An 18611-nucleotide genomic window follows, 5' to 3' on the forward strand; every position below is an offset into this window, starting at 1 on the left:
GTAGAGGGTGGGGCAGGGAGTTGGGGCCACACCCTAGCCTTGGCTCAGACTCTTGTCAGAAGCTACAAGAACCATCTAGAGATGATGCCTACAGAGGCCCTGAAGATGGCAAGGAAGGAGGGACTCTGGAACCTTCCATCATTCCCTTTGACCCAGTCAAGGTTTGATCTCCAAAGAAACAGGCAGAGACTAGATCTGAGAAGGGATGCTCGCTGGGGGAGGGCCAGCACCGAGGTGTGTGCTTTATGAGGCTGACTTTAATGATGTAGTTGAGTTCCTACATGCAGAATTTACTGCGTTTGGCTACAGGAAAGGTCTTATTAGAACTGGACCCCAGAAGTGAACAGGGCAGTGTTTGGCATGGCTGTGCATACATAAGAGATAGGCATCTAGAAGTTCTGGCAGAAGATGAGGTCTTAAAGCTAAGAACGCCCGAAGGAGGGATGTGCCTCTTTTCCTGGAGGCACGGACAGATAGCTATCTTGGGCTTGAGGAGCAATGTGGGAAATAAGGCCAAGAGCCAGCTTCATCTGGCTGCTGCAAGGCTGGCACTTTCTCAGGTGAGATCCACAGGGTCAGGCCTCAGGGTGGGGGGTCCAGGGGGTGGTGTCCAGCAGAGATTCTAGTAGAAGAGCTGGGGGGTGGTTCCTCACTACCACCCAGCTGCAGAAACCTTTGGTTCACACTTCTAAGCTGTAGGAAGAATAGCCAACATTCCACCCTCTAGTGCTGGGGGAGAGGGGGGAACCTGGTGCCTGAGGCATGTGTCTCTCCTTCCCTCCTCCTCCTGATGCCCTATGACAAGAGGCTTAGTGCTGTCCCCAACCTCCACCACTGTCAACCGTTTCTGGAGAGAGGCCAAGGACTTACAGGTCTTCAAGGGGTCAGAGATACATGCTTAAACACCCTGCCCCAAACTAGAGGATGACCAGAAGAGGCTGTGGCACACTGTGGCTTCTCCCCTCGGGTCTTAGAGGCTGTGCAAGGTTCTTGGGATCCCCACTGGCCCAGATCTCCTGCATCTATTTTGTCCTGACAATGAATGGCTGGGCTGGGGACATACCTAGACCCTTGTAGTTCCTACTCTCAAGATACCAACAGGATTTCTCTTATGGATGCCTCACCACCTGTGCCTCATTGGCCCTAATGAGCAACAACTGGGTTTTCTATCTAGCTGAATTTGATGGTCTCAGCATAGCATTTTGACTTGAATTGGGGGGGGGGCAGGCAGGGAGGGGGATGTATGTATGTGTGTTTTTTTAGGATGACCGCTTTCAGCTGGAGAAAACATCTGCTAGATAGTGCCCTTTGACGCTTGACCCTGTCGTTTTCCTCCAGGAAGGGAGTACCATGGCACCAGCTCCAGGGCTTTGTAGACCATCTTCCAAACTGCTTCTTCCAGCAGTCAGACCTAAGGGGGAGCCGGTGGAGTTGTGGAATCTACCCAGGGTCTGATTCCCATCCTCCACCTCATTAGTGGCCTAAGGGACAAGATGTTGGCTGATCTAACTGGCTTTATTTCTTTTCTGAGGGCCAGCCTGAAACAAGCGACAGAACAGGGAAGAGACTGGAGTCTGATGCAATCAAGAGCAGTATTGGCATGGTGTGTGAATGCTCAAGCAGTTAAAAAAAAAAAAAAAGCCAGACGACCAAACCTGGCTGGGCCCATGACGTGACCCACCCAAGGTGACTGTTAACCACCTTTTGCATGGTTAAAATGGCGTCTTCCAATCATCAGCCTTGCAGAACTGTCTGCTCCCATAATGCACCTGCCATCATGCTATAATCCCACAGGACAGAGAAGGGGAGAATTCCCACCCATTCCTGACTTTGCATTGCCCTATTGAACTCACCATGGATCCTCCCTTTAAGTCTGCCCATAAAGCAAGCTACCCAGGGTCCCTCAAGGTGCTTCTTGAGGCGTCAGCACTCAGTGCTTCTCTGTATTGGCCTTCTTTCCAGGTAGGAGCTTTGGAGCTTTCTTTGATGGAGTGGAGGACCTGGACCCTGGGTAGAGATCTCAACATGGTCTGTCTCTGTGTCCTCCCCAGCCTTTACCCACCTGCAACAAACCTGCCAGTCTGGCTGGCCTGAAACGTCTGCTCCTGCGCCTGCCTCTCCCACTCTTAGGGTCAATTCCCTTGAGACCCTTATACCAGATGGCTGAGACGATGCTGCAGCATAGCAACACCCCACCCCCTCTCCATAATCCTTCAGAAGCTCTTAATAAATCCTGATCTGTTCTCATTTCAGTCACCTGCTTAACACTTGGGGAAAAAAAACAGCTCTTCAGTCTCCAGCTGGGCAGGCCCCTCAGGGGCCCCTGCAAGATGTCTAACCCAGAGCTATCAAATTCACCTCTGGCTCTTCACCCTTTATCCTTCCCCAGGAGCTCCTTCAAGACCAGAGGCTGCATGCTATGCACAAGTCAGTAGTGCTGGGATGTCTGTGGAAACAGGGAGTGCATGGCCCACCAGGGAAGCTTCACAAAGGCCATGTCCACTGGCCCTGCACTGTCCACTCTGGATGCCTTAAGTGTACATGCCTGGTCTATTAAATGGCTTAAGATGATGCCAGTACCCAGCTCACTGTGGGCTGAGTAAGTGGCAGCCTGCAGTTGGGGTATAACACAGCCAAGGCTCAAGTAAGACACAAGGGCTGAGTATGTTGAGGTCAAGAATGTGGGGTTTATTTGCAGCTAACCCCGGGAAGATGATCCCCTTCTCTAGGCACACAAGGCTACCAGCTCAGTGTAGGTATCTTCAGGTGCTGGAGGGCAGTGGGCTGGCAGCATTGTGGGAGCTTGCAGGGTACCTGTCTTGGTTCAAGGGGCCACATGAGCTCACTGAATGGGGATAAGGTCACATGTATTTGATGTCAGGCCACTCGGCAGCCCTGCCATTACCCATAACTAAGCAGACTATTAAGTCCTGTATAGGCACAGTAGGCAGCATGACTGGACTGTGGGGGGAGGGGGCTGGAGCAGGCCAAGTGGGGGCCCATAAAAGGCAGGGCGTGTTTGTGCCCATAACCTTCAAAGACAGCTTAGGGAGGCTCAAAGCCTTTGAAGAGTGGTTTCTAACTTAACTCTACGACAGGAGAGGATGGTATGAGCCACTCACTTGCCTGTGGACATAGCTGCCCATAGGTCTCCTAAATGGGGGAGCGGGGAGCTGCACTGTGTGGGACAGGCAGGCCAGAGACCAGGCCCACACCTCAGAGGTACCAAGTTTCTAGGTAGGTACCTCTGATGTGCAGTTCCCAACCTGCACTCTGGGATGCTCTGTGCTGCTCAGAGCCAAGAATGCCTTGCTGAGGTCCCAGAAGCCCTGGGTCCTGAAGCTCTAGAGGATGCCAAATGCTCCCAGATTTATCCACACCAGCCATCAGAACCCCTCTGCTTTTCAAAGACACACTCTGTACGGTGACATCTGGAAGCTGATGGCTGGTCATGAGGACCTCAGCACCCAGCAGGTGTGACCTGGAAGATCAGACCCAGTCGAGGTTCCGGGACAGAGGTGGGGTCTGGCCTCAAGGGTCCCTCTCCCACAGATGCTAGGATGCAGAGAGAAGTGGTCCTAGGTTCTGAGCCTTGAACTCTAACCTGTCCATGACAGATGAGGGGTTATGAGATGACATGACCTGCAGTCACTACTCCCATGCCCCTCCCCTTCCAGAGATGGCGCTCACAGCACAATTGGTACAAGGCCCCTCTAGGCCAAGCCCCTCCCACCTAGGGGCCTCCAGGAATCTTCTCCCTCCTGTGACCTTAGTGTGTCCCTGGCTCCCTGGCTTCCGTCCAGCCTTGTCACCCTCAGGGGGCTGGTGAGCAGAGGAATGTAGGGCTGTGAGAAAGGGGTGGGCTGAGAGGACAAAAAGACGGTTCCCACACAGGGAATCTGGCATTGAACACAGAACAAAGAAGACCATTAGCAATTTAGAATTCCAATAGCATTTTTTTTAAAAAAAAAACAAAAACCGAAAAAGTCCCATAAAACAGCAAAACCCCACCCCCCCGCTCCAGCCCAGTGTAACAGATTAGCCATTAATACAAGAGTAAAAGATGTTACAACCACACCACTAACTCAGGTGGACAGCAGATGGACCCAATGTGGCAGGAACACCACCTTTACACACCACTCAGGCACTGACCGCTGACATAAGCCAGGTACAGGTGTTCTCTGGGTCAGTGACATGTCAGGACAAAGTACTGAACAGATGGCCGTGTGGTCAGGGACTGCTTTAAGGAAAAAAAAAAAAAAAAAAAAAAAAAAAACCCCAAAACCCTGCAGGTGGGAGACCCCAGGGCATCAGAGAGAGGAATGAGCAGGGCCGTCTCAGAGGGCGTAGGTCAGCACCATGAACATGGCCCAAGAGTCCCTGCCCTTTAGACCCAGGCTGGGACTGGGTCCCTGCCCTGATTTCTAAGGCAGAGACCCCAGTTCAGATCTCTGGGAGATCCTTTAGGAGGCACTCTGACCTCTCCCTCCTCATCCAATGAAAGGGAACCCCAGAAACATAGAGGGAAGTCAGGGAGGCCAGTAGTAAGGTTATCACCATGCAAGAGCTGCATAGAATATAATCTCTCTAGTCACTGCCTTCCTTCAAGCAGGCCACGATCTGAGCAATGGCTGGGACTGGGAAGGGATTCTTAGATCCTCATGTCCCTCCAAGTAGATCAGCTGCTTGGTTAAATGTGCTGGCTGGACCTTAGCTTTCTCCCCCAGAACAGAACGGGCAACCTGTAGGGTGGTCCCACATAGGAGGAGGGATGGCCGCAGGTAGCCGGCAGCTTCCACACTCAGGAAGCTGGAGTGATCTTGCCACACAGGTGGCAGGGAGCAGGGAGGGTGCTTGGTGCATATTCTGGACAATGGCTATCGGGGGACAAGGAGGGGATGGTGGTGACTTGGCAGAGAGCTGCTGACAGTCTCAGGAACTATGGAGGTGAACAGAGGTGTGTGGGTGGGAGACCCATAGTGCTGGTCACCGTGTCCACCTTCCTGGTCCCTTTCTAAGAGAGCTGGGGTAGGGGGTAGACTGCGTCTGCAAGAAGCACAGCACAGCCCCTCGAATGAGGCAGAGCCTGCCTGGGTGCACAAGAGCACATGGCCCCGTAGTTGACAGCTGGCAGCCAGCTCTTCCCATGGGCTTCTGGCTACGGCAGCCAGCTGCTGTTAGGGTTATGGCTGCAGAGCTCTCTTTCATGTATGGTCAAGGGAAGAGGAGTCACCAGGACTTCAATGAGACCTGAGCTCTACATTTATAATGTTAAAAAAGTAACGCAGCAGGAGAGCACTCGCCTCACATGAAGGAGGCTGGGGTTCCATCTCTAGGACCCCAGAAAAACAAAACAGCCCAAGCTAGAATGTGTGTCATCATCCATCTGTCAGTCCAAGTCCACAGTAGAACAGGTGACATCCGAGCCTCAGTAGTTCTTTCGACCTGGTAACAGTGATGCGGTCCCCTTGAGAAGAGCTGTGGCCAGCAGCTTTCACATTCACAGCTGGACTGCTCTGGCTACGTGTCTCCTGCGCCTTGCTACCCTGTCTTGTTAGAAAATAATCATCTCGGTAGTGTAAACTTGACTCAAATGCAAGCTACAACAACAAAACAAAACAAAATCCAGAGAGGGGGGGAAAGGCCAGATGTGGCAGTCCCCAGAAAGTCAGAAAGACCAGGCCTCAGCTCACAGCATGCGCTAACACCGAGTGCCATGTGTGGATGGTCGCCTTCTGGGACCAAATTCGTACCAGAGTATTCTTCCACAGCCACTGTGAACACCCGACAATTGGAGGGACAGTGGATGACGCAGGACAGTTGGTGGTGCTCACTGGAGCTGTGGAGAATGGCAGGCCTGGACGCTGCTTTTCCGAGGTGAGCTGTCTGGAAGCAGTCACAGTGCACACTCTCCCTGTCACCAGGTCTCGAAGCTAAGTCTCCTGAGGAACCACCTGCATGAGCTTCTGGCAGAGCACCGTCACAGAGACTGCAGGGAGAGAGCAGGGGTGAGCACGGGGTGGAAGATGGGCAGGAGCCGGGGCTAGCTCCTACTGTCCCGGGGCTAGCTCCTACTTCCCGCTTGCTCTCACCCGCAGCCCATCAGTCACTTCTGAAATTTCCAGAGATGCCCAGGCTAGACAGATGGCTCAATAGGTGAGCTGCTTGCCTGCGCCTGGCTTGTACGTGGGTCCAGGAATCTGAACTCATATCATCAGGCTGATGCTACTCCCCATTCTGGAACTTCAAAGCCCCCCAGACCATAGTGATAGCTCAGGTCCGCAAATACTATTGTCCTCTGGGAGTTTTAGGAGGGTGAAGAAGGGTCCTAACTGGAACCAGCCCTGAGCCAGGTGCCTCACAACATTTTCAGGCTCTATCTATTGGTCAGGCCACAATGTCCAAGTTAGTGGCCTGTAGTGGGGTTTTGCCAGTTGGCAAGGGCAGCTAGCCATGGAATGCCTATTAAGACCGGCTAGGGTGGAGCCCCATGTCTCCCGGTTACCCTCACTGCTGGCCCGGGTGGAGCCCCATGTCTCCCGGTCACTCTCACTGCTAGCCCGGGTGGAGCCCCATGTCCCCGGGTTACTCTCATTGCCAGCCCACTATACTAGTGACTCAAACCTAGTACCACAAAGCCCAAGACTCAGCATTACTCTCTTGGTCTGTATGGTGGGCATGGCAGGACCACCCATGCCCTACCCTGGGACTTCCCACCCTGGCTGGTATGGGCAGGGGCTGTGCGCACTCACAGATGGTCTGCAGGAGCCACTTGGGCTTGTTCTGCCACCAGACGCCGAAGAAGTAGACCGGCAGCCCACTGAGGATGATGGCAAAGCCAATGCCACACTCCTTGGGTGTCTTCCAGAAGGACACGGCAATGAGGAAGAGGCAGGCCAGGATGAAGAACACCGGGAGGGCCAGGTTCACCTGGGACAGAATGGAGAAACATAGGATACCAGGTTCTCCTCCCCACATGGCCCATGGGCACAAGTGGAAAGCTCCTACTTATTGTCCTGTGGCTGGCATGTGACCCCGGAGCCATCACCTTCTCCTTTGGGTCTGCCCAGCCACCCCTCCCTAGACCTTGGGCCTTTGTTTTGATGTGGCTTAACTACCTCCAGCTGTTCCCCGGGCCTGCCTTGAACTGTCATGGGCCCGGAGAGAGCAGAATCCATGTCCTGTTCAGTCTCACGCTGACCTTAGTACAAGACGCTGAGCAAAGCTCATCTGGTACCGTCAGAGGAATAAGATCAGCTAGCCTGGTTTCTCTCGAGGCTTCCACAGGGCAGCAGAGGTCGGCTCTGCAGTCCCCACATCACAGACATGGAAACTCCTGGCTGCAATACCCACCCATGGCCACCTAGGGGAGGAGCAGTAGGTTGACCTTTCTGGGAAAACCCTGGCTACCCACCAACAAGCAAGGAATTCTCTGCCTTTTCAGAGAACCCTTTGTGGATATAAATGCTCACCCCGAAGCCACAGCCTGCAAATAGCCAAAGCAGACAGGCTTCTGGCAGGGCAGCTTGAGTGCTGAATAACCCAGCAGGCAGAGCTGGGCTTTCCTCTGTGGGCTCTTGCCAGATTGCTGTGCTGGCTGTCCAGAATTCCATGGTCTAAATGGACTCCCAACGTGGGAAACAGTCCCGTGGAACAGACTCTAACCATGTGCCCAGGGAATGAAGCCCACAGGTTATGGGTGAACTTTCCATGGATCAGCTGTGGGCAGTCTGACCTCTAACCCCACAGTCTGGATGACTGAGTAGTACAAGGGGGGATGCTTGGGGTGTCCCACTGACTGGCCATCAGGTTCCTTGTGATATTGGTGGAGACCACTGAATAAGGGCAGGAAGAAGCCCTGTGGCAGGTGTGTTTGCGTCAGTCATGTGCCCAAGGAGAACTGGCTGGGTAACAGAAACTGCTGGTCATCAGCCACCATAACTCAGCTGTCTTGGGACCACTTTGACATCTGCTGTGACCCCAGCAGCTCAGCCTTCAATGTGCCCTTCACATGGTACTCATGGAGAGCGGGGCAGGCTCCCTAGTTTGCCAAGGAGAGATGAAGGCTAGACGGCAGTGTCCGTCCAGGGCTCCTTGGATGCAGCCCCTGCCTCTGAGGATGACACCTAGGGACTCAGAAGGGACACCACCCAACACTCACCTTGATGGGACGCTCCAGCTCAGGCTTCTTGAAGCGGAGCCACATCATGCCGATGATAGCCAGGGCCACACACAGCCAGTTGAAGAAGCTGAAGAAGTTGATGATGGAGAAGATGTCATTGGAGAAGGCGTACATCAGGGTCATGACACACTGAAAGCAAAGACAGGGCCAGGTGAGCCTGGCAGGGCTGTGCTGATGTGGCAGGGTACCAGAGGCCACGAGACAGGAGACCGCCAGCTCCACCAGTGTCTGGCTGAGCACAGCGGCTTGCTCTTGTTTTAGGAAGTAACTACTGTGACCCTGTGGGAGGTCTTGGGGTGCAAAGGGAGGGATGTGAGAACACAGTGAAGAACCCATCGTCCAAGGATGAAGGACAAGAGCTCTCCAGAGTAGAAAGGCCAAAGTACCTGCACCTAGAGCTTACTGTGGCCTCCTGTGCCATCAGTGACTGAACCATCCAATGGGGGAACCTTCCAACAAAGCACAGAGCACACTACATATCCATACCACCATCAAAAGAAAGCTCAAACTGATGCTGACTATGCCTCCTCAGGGACCCCAAATTCCTGACCCAGGAAGGGTGAGACAGTAAATGTTTCTTATTTTAGCCTTCTGGGGTTGGGGTGACTTTGTTACATAGCAACAGAGAACTAACGTAACTCAACAGATAGGCATAGAAGGAAGAACAGCTGAGTCCATTAACATAGTGTGGGCATGGCTGGAGCAGAGTGAGCAGACGCTCCTGCTGGGCAGGGATTTCGTTTCATACACTTCAAGAACCACAACGGGGTTCTGAATTTTAAAATCTGGTGGAGTATTACGGTCTAGTGCCATGTGCATGACACACAGTTCCCAACTACATACTGCTCTGGGCACAGGCACAGGGCCCTAAGTGGCGGGGACAGACAGGGCAGGAGCACACGGTAGACTTACCGTGAACACCAGCGATGGCACGGGTGTCAGGTGCTGAGGGTGGATCATGGAGAGGACAGAAGGCAGGTGGCCCTCCCTGGACCCCACGAAGAACAACCTGCGGATGGAGCAGAGGGCAATCAGCACTGGCCCCATACCCAAATATGGGGAGATACTTGGAGTTGAGAGGGATGTGTGTCAGCCACACTGAGAGGCGCATGACCTTTGCCCCCTGGCCACAGGCCTTTCAAGGCCTAACAAGGACAGAAACCTGGGTTGTATCTTCCTTCTAGCCCCACATGATATGACCTAAATAGTAGAGGGTCAGAATAATTCCCGTTCCCAGGTCATCCAAATATTTAACAATCAGTTATCTATCATCAGCAAATAGATTTCAAAGCTCATGGAATAGCAGAGGAGTTTTCCTAGGGTGCTGTCAGGTACTTACCGTGAGGATGTGAACAAAGACCCATTGACAGAGCCAAAGCAGGACAAGCCCACGAAGACAGGAATGATCCAGGACATGACTCCTAGGTGATAGTTCCCAAAATCCTGGACAGATACAACACATGGCGAGTGTTCAGCGACCATGGACACAGGCAGGGCCTCAATTCTGGCCACTGAAGCAGCTCAGCCCTTGACCCGGCTCGGCTGGGCTGACCTGGCCTCTAACTGTCCCACACCTCAGGCTTCTGGATGTGCGGTTTTCTCAGAACTGGGTCTGCACTATGAGGAGACACGAAGGGTCTCACAGTGGGCCATCCCCAAGTCTTGCTGTGGGGCACACACATAAGGTACCCTGATCCATTCCCATGGGACATGGGTGTAATCTTTAATAGCTCCTTCACATCTGCCAAGAGCCTGGTGTGGCAATTCTTTATGAACCATGGGCTCTGAGTCAACACTTAAATAAAGGAGTCACAGGGGCTGGCAAGGAGCCTGGTTGTGCCTTCTGATGCCACATATAGCCCGGAGCTGGTTTACTGCCACTGACCCAGTAGCAGCTCCTAGGTCACCATGGCCCCTAATGGAGCCACCCATGCCCAGATGCCTGTGACTACCCACATGCTGTCCTGCCTTAGGCAAGGCCCGCTATCTAAGCAGCTGCATTTAATGCCCTGCCCTCATCACGCAGAGAGCCTGGTGGGGTCCTCTGTGGTCATCTTTAGTGGTCACCAATGATGACCACTAGACTCCCAAGGTAGGGTAAAGCTTGGGTACAAGGGTCAGGCCTGGCTGGCTTGGTCACAGTTCTGGGGGTGGCAGGCCAATCTTAGCCTCTTGGGCCTAGGAGAAGTTGCTAGGCAGTATCTTACCACAGCCACAGCTTCAGACATCAGCATCTGGTTGGTAGATAGGGTAGTGAAGTAGGCCAGGTTCGTCAGCACATATACCAATGTGACAATGGGGAGGGAAATGATGATGGCCAGGGGCAGGTTTCTGGGAAGAAGAGGGAGAGACATGTCAGTGTGCAGTCCAGGACTTAGGGCCAGACCCCAGGGTGAGGAGCCAGGCTCCCTTCCCTTTGCAGGTGGCTCCATGGACTTGAGCAGCTGTGCACAGCTGAATCAGAGCTCACGCATCCCTGAAAAACTGAGGATCTTTTAGGTGGCTCTGAGGGCTCAAGAGAGCCCAAGACTGGCCAATGTGAACACCCATGGCCCTGCCTACTAGTTGCATACCCCAGACAAGTCCCCTCCACTTGGTATCCAGGACCAAGAGCCACAGCTGCTTCTCTCTGGCCTAGAAGCCACCCTCTCCCTGCATCATCCTTACTGCAGGCCCCTCACACAGCTCTCCACAGAACCTGGGTGGGGCTTGTCAATGGGCTTGTACAGTGTGTGGCTTCTCCCTCTCATGTTAAGACAAGGAAATGTGTCTCTGCCATTTCTGTACATACCTGTAGGGGTTGATCATCTCCTCTGTGACAAAATTCAGATAGTTCCTAGAAACCAAGCAATAGTATATCATTATATTGAACACATGATTTAGGGGAGGAAAGAAACAATACAAAGAGAACCCTGGGCTGCTCTGGGTAGGTGTGGTAGTTTGAATGAGACTGGTCCCCACAGGCTCATATATTTGCAAGCTTAGTTCCCAGCTGATGAATTATTAGGGAAGGACTAGGGGTGTGGCTTTTGTTGGAGTGGGTGTGGCTTTTGTACCACTAGGGTGGGCTTTGAGATTTCAAAAGCTCACACTAGGCCCAGTGTGTCTCTCTGCTTGCCTGCCTACAGCTCAGGATACAAACCTCTCAGCTACTGCTTCAGGACCATGCACACTGCCATGCTCCCTGCCATGATAACGGACTAACCTTCTGAAACTTTAGGCCCATTTAAATGCTTTCTTTCTAAGGGTTGACTTGGTCACAGTGTCCTGGTCACAGCAATAGTACACTAAGATAGTAAGTAAGGGACAGGAGAATCCTCTGCAGGCTCCCACTGTTGACAGAAGCTGGGCAGTGGGCGCCCTTGAGACCAGCTGCTCACTCTGCTCTGTCCTCTGCCAACTCTGAGGTGAACGTGCAACCCATCCTGCCAAAACACTCTGTGTGGCTTCAACACCTCAAGTCTCTATAGAGTTGTCCTAAAAAGCAGAGGTCAGGTTGGGTACCTTATGGAAAACTGCGGCCAGGACCTACCTCTCCCTGCCCGTTACCTAATAGCAGTGACCTGCACGTGCCTGTGCAGCTAACGATGTTCCTGTGCTCTGTCTCACCCCCTTCAATCACCTCTGTATGGTCAGAGAGCACTGAGATTCTGGGCATGTCCCCAGGCCAAGGGACTCAGATGTTCCAGAACTTACCATCCTCCATAGGCAAACAGGCCACTGTACAATGCCAATACGATGTTCCCCACATCCAAATTGGTACCTTCAAAGGATAATTTAGGGTGTAGGTTGGAAATATCACCTGGAATGCATTAAAGGAAACAGAATACTGGTTAGAGAATCTGGACAGATCATAAGACAAATTCTGGAATGTTTCTGGAGCAAAATACTGTAACAAACAAAAGCTTGGGGTGTAGGCTTTTTATTGCAGATCACTGCACCCACCTAGCCATATGATCAATGTCCCCTCCCTCCCTGGAGCTGGAAACCAGCAGCGAGGGGCAGAACCATCCCCCTCCCTGGCCACTCAGAGGAATGTGGCCTGGCTAGAAGCCTACGAGATCTCTCTGTAGGCAGAGGACAGGCAGTCCCTTGGCCTGGAGGGATTAGCTCCAGAGCCTTTGCCGATACAGGTTGTCTCTCCTATGCGGAGTGCAGGTCAGGAGCAGACAGTCCCATGACCCTTCAGGACATCCTCCCACAGCTCACAGAAGCTTCAAGGCTACATAGAGACTTGGGTTGACATCTTGGCCCCTTGCTATGAAGCTCAGAAGGCCCTAGCACAGAGCTGCTAGGGATTAAGTGGGAAGAACTCATGCTAGACCTGTGTCACCCCCAGTGAGTGAGCAAATGCACTCAAGGATTAGGATGGGGGGAACTGACAGCCAGGGCATCCAGAGACACCCGGCTTGGGGTAGAGGCCACTTCAAACTCTGCTCATTTTACACACACCCTCCCTCTGCATGTGTCCACCCGTTGTCTTTTCCAGTGTGTCACTAGACGTAGGACACACCCACTCAGATGACCACACATCAACTCTATCTGCAATGACCTCTGTTCTGAGACAGTCACACAGTCCAGACTCCAGGCAGTGTTCCTTTCAAGCATTTTCCAGAGTTAGTGGCTACCGGAGGAGGGTCTTGGTTACCTTATCTGTGGAACGGCCCATTCCATCAAGTGCAAAAGTCTGCTGTTTAAAGATGCCAGACTTGAAGCCAGGTATCTGGGCACCCAGCAAGGTGGGTGGCTGGCTCTCCACAGACCCAGGTTACCTACCTGTGGGTTTTTAGTTGATGGGTCTGTGACTCTGGGCCCCTGGGGACAGCTACAGCACTGATACACAGCTCATATCTGACCCAAGACCAGGAGGCCACCGGCACTAATGCAACTTGGAGCTAGAGGTGCAGTGTGACCACTGGAAGGTGAAGCATTTTAGCTGTGGCTGTGGAGTCAGCACAGGGCCAGGTCTGCCTGGGTCATACCCTGGGGTCAAGGTCACCAAAGGATCCTGTGAAAGAAGTCTCCACAGAATTGTCTTTCAGCCCTGTGCCAGGGTCAAACGAAAAAGGAAGGACTGGTTGGGAGGTAGTGGTGCATGCCTTTAATCCCAGCATTTGGGAGGCAGAGGTAGGTGGATCTCTGTGAGTTCGAGGCCAGCCTGGTCTACAGAGCTAATTCCAGGACAGCCAGGTCTACACAGAGAAACCCTGTCTCAAAAAAACAAACAAAACAAAACAAAAACAACAACAAGAAAAAAACGAGAGAGAGAGAGAGAGAGAGAGAGAGAGAGAGAGAGAGAGAGAGAGAAGAAGAAGAAGAAGAAGAAGAAGAAGAAGAAGAAGAAGAAGAGGAGGAAGAGGAGGAAGAGGAGGAGGAGGAGGAGGAGGAGGAGGGGAGGGGAAGGAGGAGGGAGGAAGGCAGGCCTGGACCAGTGTTTCATGGTCTTCTGGATGTATGAAATGTCCCATGATTCTATTGCCCCACCCAAGCTAAGGTTGTCCTGGGCTCTCCATCCACCCTCAGTCTTCTTTAAGCCTGGTCTTCTGAGGTCTTACCCACATCCCCATCTGTCTAGGTCCTGGTCACAGGGCAGTCAGAAGCCAGCTTGTGGTGAGCAGTTCAGGGCAGCTCAGGACAGGGTACCTTCAAAAGTGCTTTGGTGGAGTCTCCCACAACCCAGGGCACTCCCCTCATGCTCTGCAATGGAATGTTTTAGAACAAGGAGAGCCTTTACATGGAATGGGCCTAACTCACCTATCTCTGCTCTGGGGAGTACCTCTCCTACAAGTCGGGAAACTAAGGCACAGACCAACTATGCAGTGGTATGAGGATTTGTCAGGCTATGTGAGAATCAAAGCTGATTCTCCACCATGCTGTGGATCTTTGAGGGATGGGGATGAATAGGAGACCTGGAAAAATGGTAAGAATCCACCCTAGGTCAACAAAGACCACTTTAGTGGGGAGTCCACAATTACCTTGTAACAAGACCTCAAGAAGCAGAGTGACTGGGACATCTTTAGTACAGTGGGCAGGATGCCTGCTTATCCAGCCTGGGTGGGGGGGTGGCAGGAGGGTTGGTTCAATTCCCTCAGCAGACGGTTCTCTGCCAGGGACTCAGTATACCCACCTCAAATCTACAGCCATCCTCTTACCACTGAGAGGATGGAGGTGGGGACTCAAACCCAGTTATGTGTCAGGACTTGTGGCATTCAGTCAGGCCTGCAGCAGAGTCTATGCTGGCCTGGAGGCCACAGCTTCTCTGGACATCTCACCAACGCCTTTCTCTCCACAGGCACCATGGGGTGGGCAGCAGATCTGCTGGTCTGGATTCTCCCAAGCCGTTCCCAGGTTGGATTAGCTCAGGGAAGACCTCACAGTACCCTAACTGTCATCCTCTGATTACAGCTCCACTTTGGCAGTTCGAAGGCTTGTGGGAGTGGTCACGCCCACTCTAGTCAACGCACTGGCAACGCCCTTGTGCCCTGTGCGTGGCTGAGTTGCTTAGAAGGAGAAACGGGAGACAGGCACCTTGCCGGAAGTGGGACAGGGCAGGAATTTAGAGGTAGCTGCCCTCGCTTAACCAAGAAACCTTGGGGGTGTCACAGCTTGGGGGTGGGGACAAGTAGTGGGATCTAGTGGCATCTAGTGGCAGAGACCAGAGATGCTGCTCAGTGTGCATAGCATGAGTCCCACAGTTAAAGGAAGTCCAGCACCGACCTCCCACCCCAACGCCTGTTCTCCACAAACCCAGGCGGGCCTGATCTGTGTCCACACAACGTCAGGCACTGGATGATGTACTAAATGAGGGTTTGCTAACTTAACAATGGCCAGAGCCAGGGCAGCCAAGCTGTGCCACCCAGTGCCTCTTTCTCCAGAGCCACCGTAACAAGACAGACAGGCAGGCAGGCAGGCTTGTAGTGTAAACGGCACAGGTCGGCTGGGACCAGGGAACTCCACCATACTATGGTCCTGGGAGCACCAGTGCCCTTCCTCTGGGCTTGTGCACTGTCTCAGGACCCTTCTCCCACTCTGGCTATGGCAGGTTGGGCCTGGCTGGCAGGCCTCCCCTTCCTCAGCCATCCAATGCTTCTCTCCACAAGGCTGATGGCGCCGCTCTGAGAAGCTATGCACAAGCAGAGACCCAAGCAGGGTGCAGCTCTAGAAACCACAAATCAGAGTTCTCTAGAAAGCAGGGGTAGCTGGGGTGGGACTGCTCGGAGGCCGAGAGAAGAGGACTTTAGGGAATAGCAACCCACAGACACTGTGTCATGTAGTGTGGCCATGGGAACCCCCTCCCCTCAAAAGAAAGGAGGTTCCTGAGGTCAAAGTGCCCTGCCTGCCTTCCTGGATAGATGCCTGGTCAGGCACACACAAACGCTGTGTGTAGGTGGGAACGGACAGAGCTGAATTCCTTCCCAACCATGGGACATAGCCAGTCTTGCCATCCCTGACTCAGAGGACAGAGGCTCCCCAAGGCTGGTGTGTCCCAAGACCTGTCTGCCTCTGGTACATCAGAGGTAGGGGGAAAGACCAGGTCACTTACTCACTTGGGCCCCAGGCATGGAGAAACTAGTTATCCTGAGATATGGTCCACTCTGAGGCCGCACAGAGCTGGCAAGCAGGAGAAACCTAGGGCACTGTGGTCCTGCAAGACTAGCTGGGCCTCACTAGCCCACAGCACCCTTATAGCCAACCTCAACCCAGGGACGGCGCTGTGCTGAGACTATCACCTTCTGTCCTCCAGGCTGTGGGGCTATATACTACTCAGCTAATGTGCGCCTGCCAGTTTTCTGCAGACACACGTTTACTTCTAAAGGAAGCCTCTGCGGATGAAATCCTTTCAGGTGGCACAGATGAGCTGGCCACAAGGAGGAGGCCATGTAGCCTGCTGCTCTGGGGGTCCCAGGAGGGACATTACTGTGGCCAGGCCCCAGGATGTCCATGCAGAGGACTGGCCAAGCTTGGCATGCATCTGAAGCGAGTGTGTGGAGGCCTCGGGCATGATGTCCGGTTGGTCCTGGTATGTTCAAAGCTTGAGATGTTGCTCCACAATGATCCATACCCTGAGTTCCCCAATGGAGCCGAGGCTAGCTTGAGGGTAACCCCTCCAAAGATAGCTTTGGAAGTAGATGGATGAGTGGACACTCCCCTCCCCAAATATGTCCCCAGGCTTCCCTGGGTTTATAGGAGGCTCCAGGCTGTTTATCCTACTTCCTGTTGGCAGAGCAGTTGAAGTGTTATAGCTTGGACCCCAGTGTGCCTGCATATGGCCAAGGAAAGTGACAAGGGACTTCAGATGAGGCCCTGACCCCACAAGATACACAGTGCTCTGGTGTGAGGAGACCTCAAGGGACAGCTCCCTGCCCCATGACAACACAGAAGGAACCACCCATGAACTGGGCAGCTCTCAGGCAGCCAACCACCCGAGGCTGCTGCCTTGGTCCTTGCAGATAACAGGTCCCAGCTGAGCTCTCAAGAGTGCTGCTGATGCAGGCCACCTTGCCAGCCATCCCAGAACTTGGCTCCCAGCCTTCCTCACCACTCAATACAGCAAGCAACAGGACCTCAGCACTCCATCACAGTCTGGCGACCCTGCACTGTGCCTGCGGCTACAGCAGGACCTACCCTTGAGCTGCAGGATCCAGGGCATGGCACCCCACCTCTCTCATGCTGAGGTACCTCACTAAGAGACAAGTGAAAATTATTTTGAAGCCCATGAAACTCGGGGCAGGCCTAGTCTCCTGAGCGAGGCACGGGTCACTGTCACCTGCTGACAAAGGACACAGCTAACACACAACTGAGGAGTCCACTTGTCGCTGTTCACCCATGCCAGCATCCGAGGGTGGCACTTTCCCCTCCCATGAGCCCTGGCACAGCAGGTGACCACTCACTCACAGCTCAGGCTAATGAAGATGTGTCACATTGTATGGATGTGCCAGCCAGTAAAGTCCCTTTCTGAGCAGTCTAAGTGGGAGAGAAGGAGAAAATTGTATAGGACACCATCATCTGCAAGCTGTCCCTTACAATCTGCAATGGCCTTGGGAGGTCAATTTGTCCTGTTGCAGTGTGGTACATACAAAACAGAACTACAAGAGAGCTAGCTACTTTGTGTCCTCTGATGACCTGGGCCCATCGATGGGCACAAGGGAAGAACCTTCCATAACACACTCCCACACCCGGCCTTGAGAAGAAGGCCTGGTACCCACTTGTGGTTGGGAACAGTCTAACCTCAAGCTATAACCCCTTCGGGGTGCTGTGGGTGAAGGGCCAGTTAACTAGAAAGGACACAGCAGGTCAAGGACAGTGGAGTCCCTGCCCACCATGTCTGTCACCTGTTGTCTCTCTTACTGTCACTAGGCTGTCTCCAGGGCTTCTCTCTGGGGTCACACTGGCCAAGCTGCCACCACAATTCACCCACTTCCACCCACAAGCCCAGGCAGATCTAATGCCAGTCTGGACACTGTCTGCACTTCTGAAACCACTGGACCAAGTGCAAATACCCTGTGATACCAGCAACAGGCTGAGTCCTCTCCAGCCTGCTAGGCAGCAGAGGCAGCCACAGTGCCTCCATTTTGTACTTAGGAGGGTTTTCCCAGCCTGGGTCAGAGCCTTATCTACTCTGTCTGCAACTTATCTACTCTGTCTGCAACTCTCTTGTCCACAGGTCTGTGGCTACCTGATGCCTTTTCATAGTGACGTAAGCTCTCAAGTGCAGGCCCAGTCCTCACTGGATCCCACATGAGGGGCTGCAGAGATTCTGTGGAAGGCTGGCAGGGGAGGGATGAACAACTGCCCACAGGCTTCTCACCTTTCCAGATGAGAAAACAGCCTGAGTAGCAGGGTCACCAGAGGGCTGGGGTGGTCAATGAGGAAGCTGCCCAGGGCCAGGTGGAAATGACCACCATGTCCCAGACCCACAGAAGGGTCCGTTAAAGCAGGCTGGCTCACACACATGACCAGTGCCAGGGCCTCTGCCTTCAAGGACCTGGTGATCACCAAGGTTCTCCAAGGACTCTGTGCCCGATGGGAAATGAGAGTGGGCAAGTTCTCTGGAGAGGGGTCAACATTCCAACACTGTCCTTCAGAAGCCAAGGCATCCATCTGGGTAACAGAACAAATCCCCGGAGGAAACCCGCACAGGAATTTTGCAGACGCTGCATTGAGTCCTGGAGCTCAGAAAGGAACTGCTGGGGGCGTGGGGCGTGCTTGCCACAGCCACCGGAATTATAAACACATTGTGCATTCAAGCCCGACAAAAGCTCTGCTGTCCCCTACTCAAGTTTGTTTTCACTAACACCAGGTTCCGGTCCTAAATTCCTCTGTCTGTATCGAATCACAGCAGCAAACAAGGTCCCCTCCATACTCCTACCTCTAGCCACATGCTTTGCAGTGTGACTGGGGCTGTGAGCACAGAATACGATTCCTTCTG

General features: G+C 53.3%; 1 protein-coding gene across 1 annotated transcript in view; it reads right to left on the reverse strand.

Annotated features, from left to right (window-relative positions):
* Nucleotides 1-3936: 3936 nt before the first annotated feature.
* Slc7a5 (solute carrier family 7 member 5) overlaps nt 3937-18611 on the reverse strand; it is a 29257-nt gene continuing 14582 nt past the window's right edge. The window contains exons 3-10 of the mRNA XM_076572229.1: nt 11879-11984; nt 10974-11018; nt 10390-10513; nt 9522-9625; nt 9095-9191; nt 8162-8311; nt 6753-6930; nt 3937-5989 (exon numbers count right to left, since the gene is read on the reverse strand). Of these exons, the coding sequence (XP_076428344.1) occupies nt 5934-5989; nt 6753-6930; nt 8162-8311; nt 9095-9191; nt 9522-9625; nt 10390-10513; nt 10974-11018; nt 11879-11984 (860 nt within the window). The 3' untranslated portion in view covers nt 3937-5933. The remainder of the gene's footprint in view (nt 5990-6752; nt 6931-8161; nt 8312-9094; nt 9192-9521; nt 9626-10389; nt 10514-10973; nt 11019-11878; nt 11985-18611) is intronic.

This window comes from Peromyscus maniculatus, chromosome 5 (assembly GCF_049852395.1).
Source record: "Peromyscus maniculatus bairdii isolate BWxNUB_F1_BW_parent chromosome 5, HU_Pman_BW_mat_3.1, whole genome shotgun sequence".
Classification (NCBI taxonomy): Eukaryota; Metazoa; Chordata; class Mammalia; order Rodentia; family Cricetidae; genus Peromyscus; species Peromyscus maniculatus.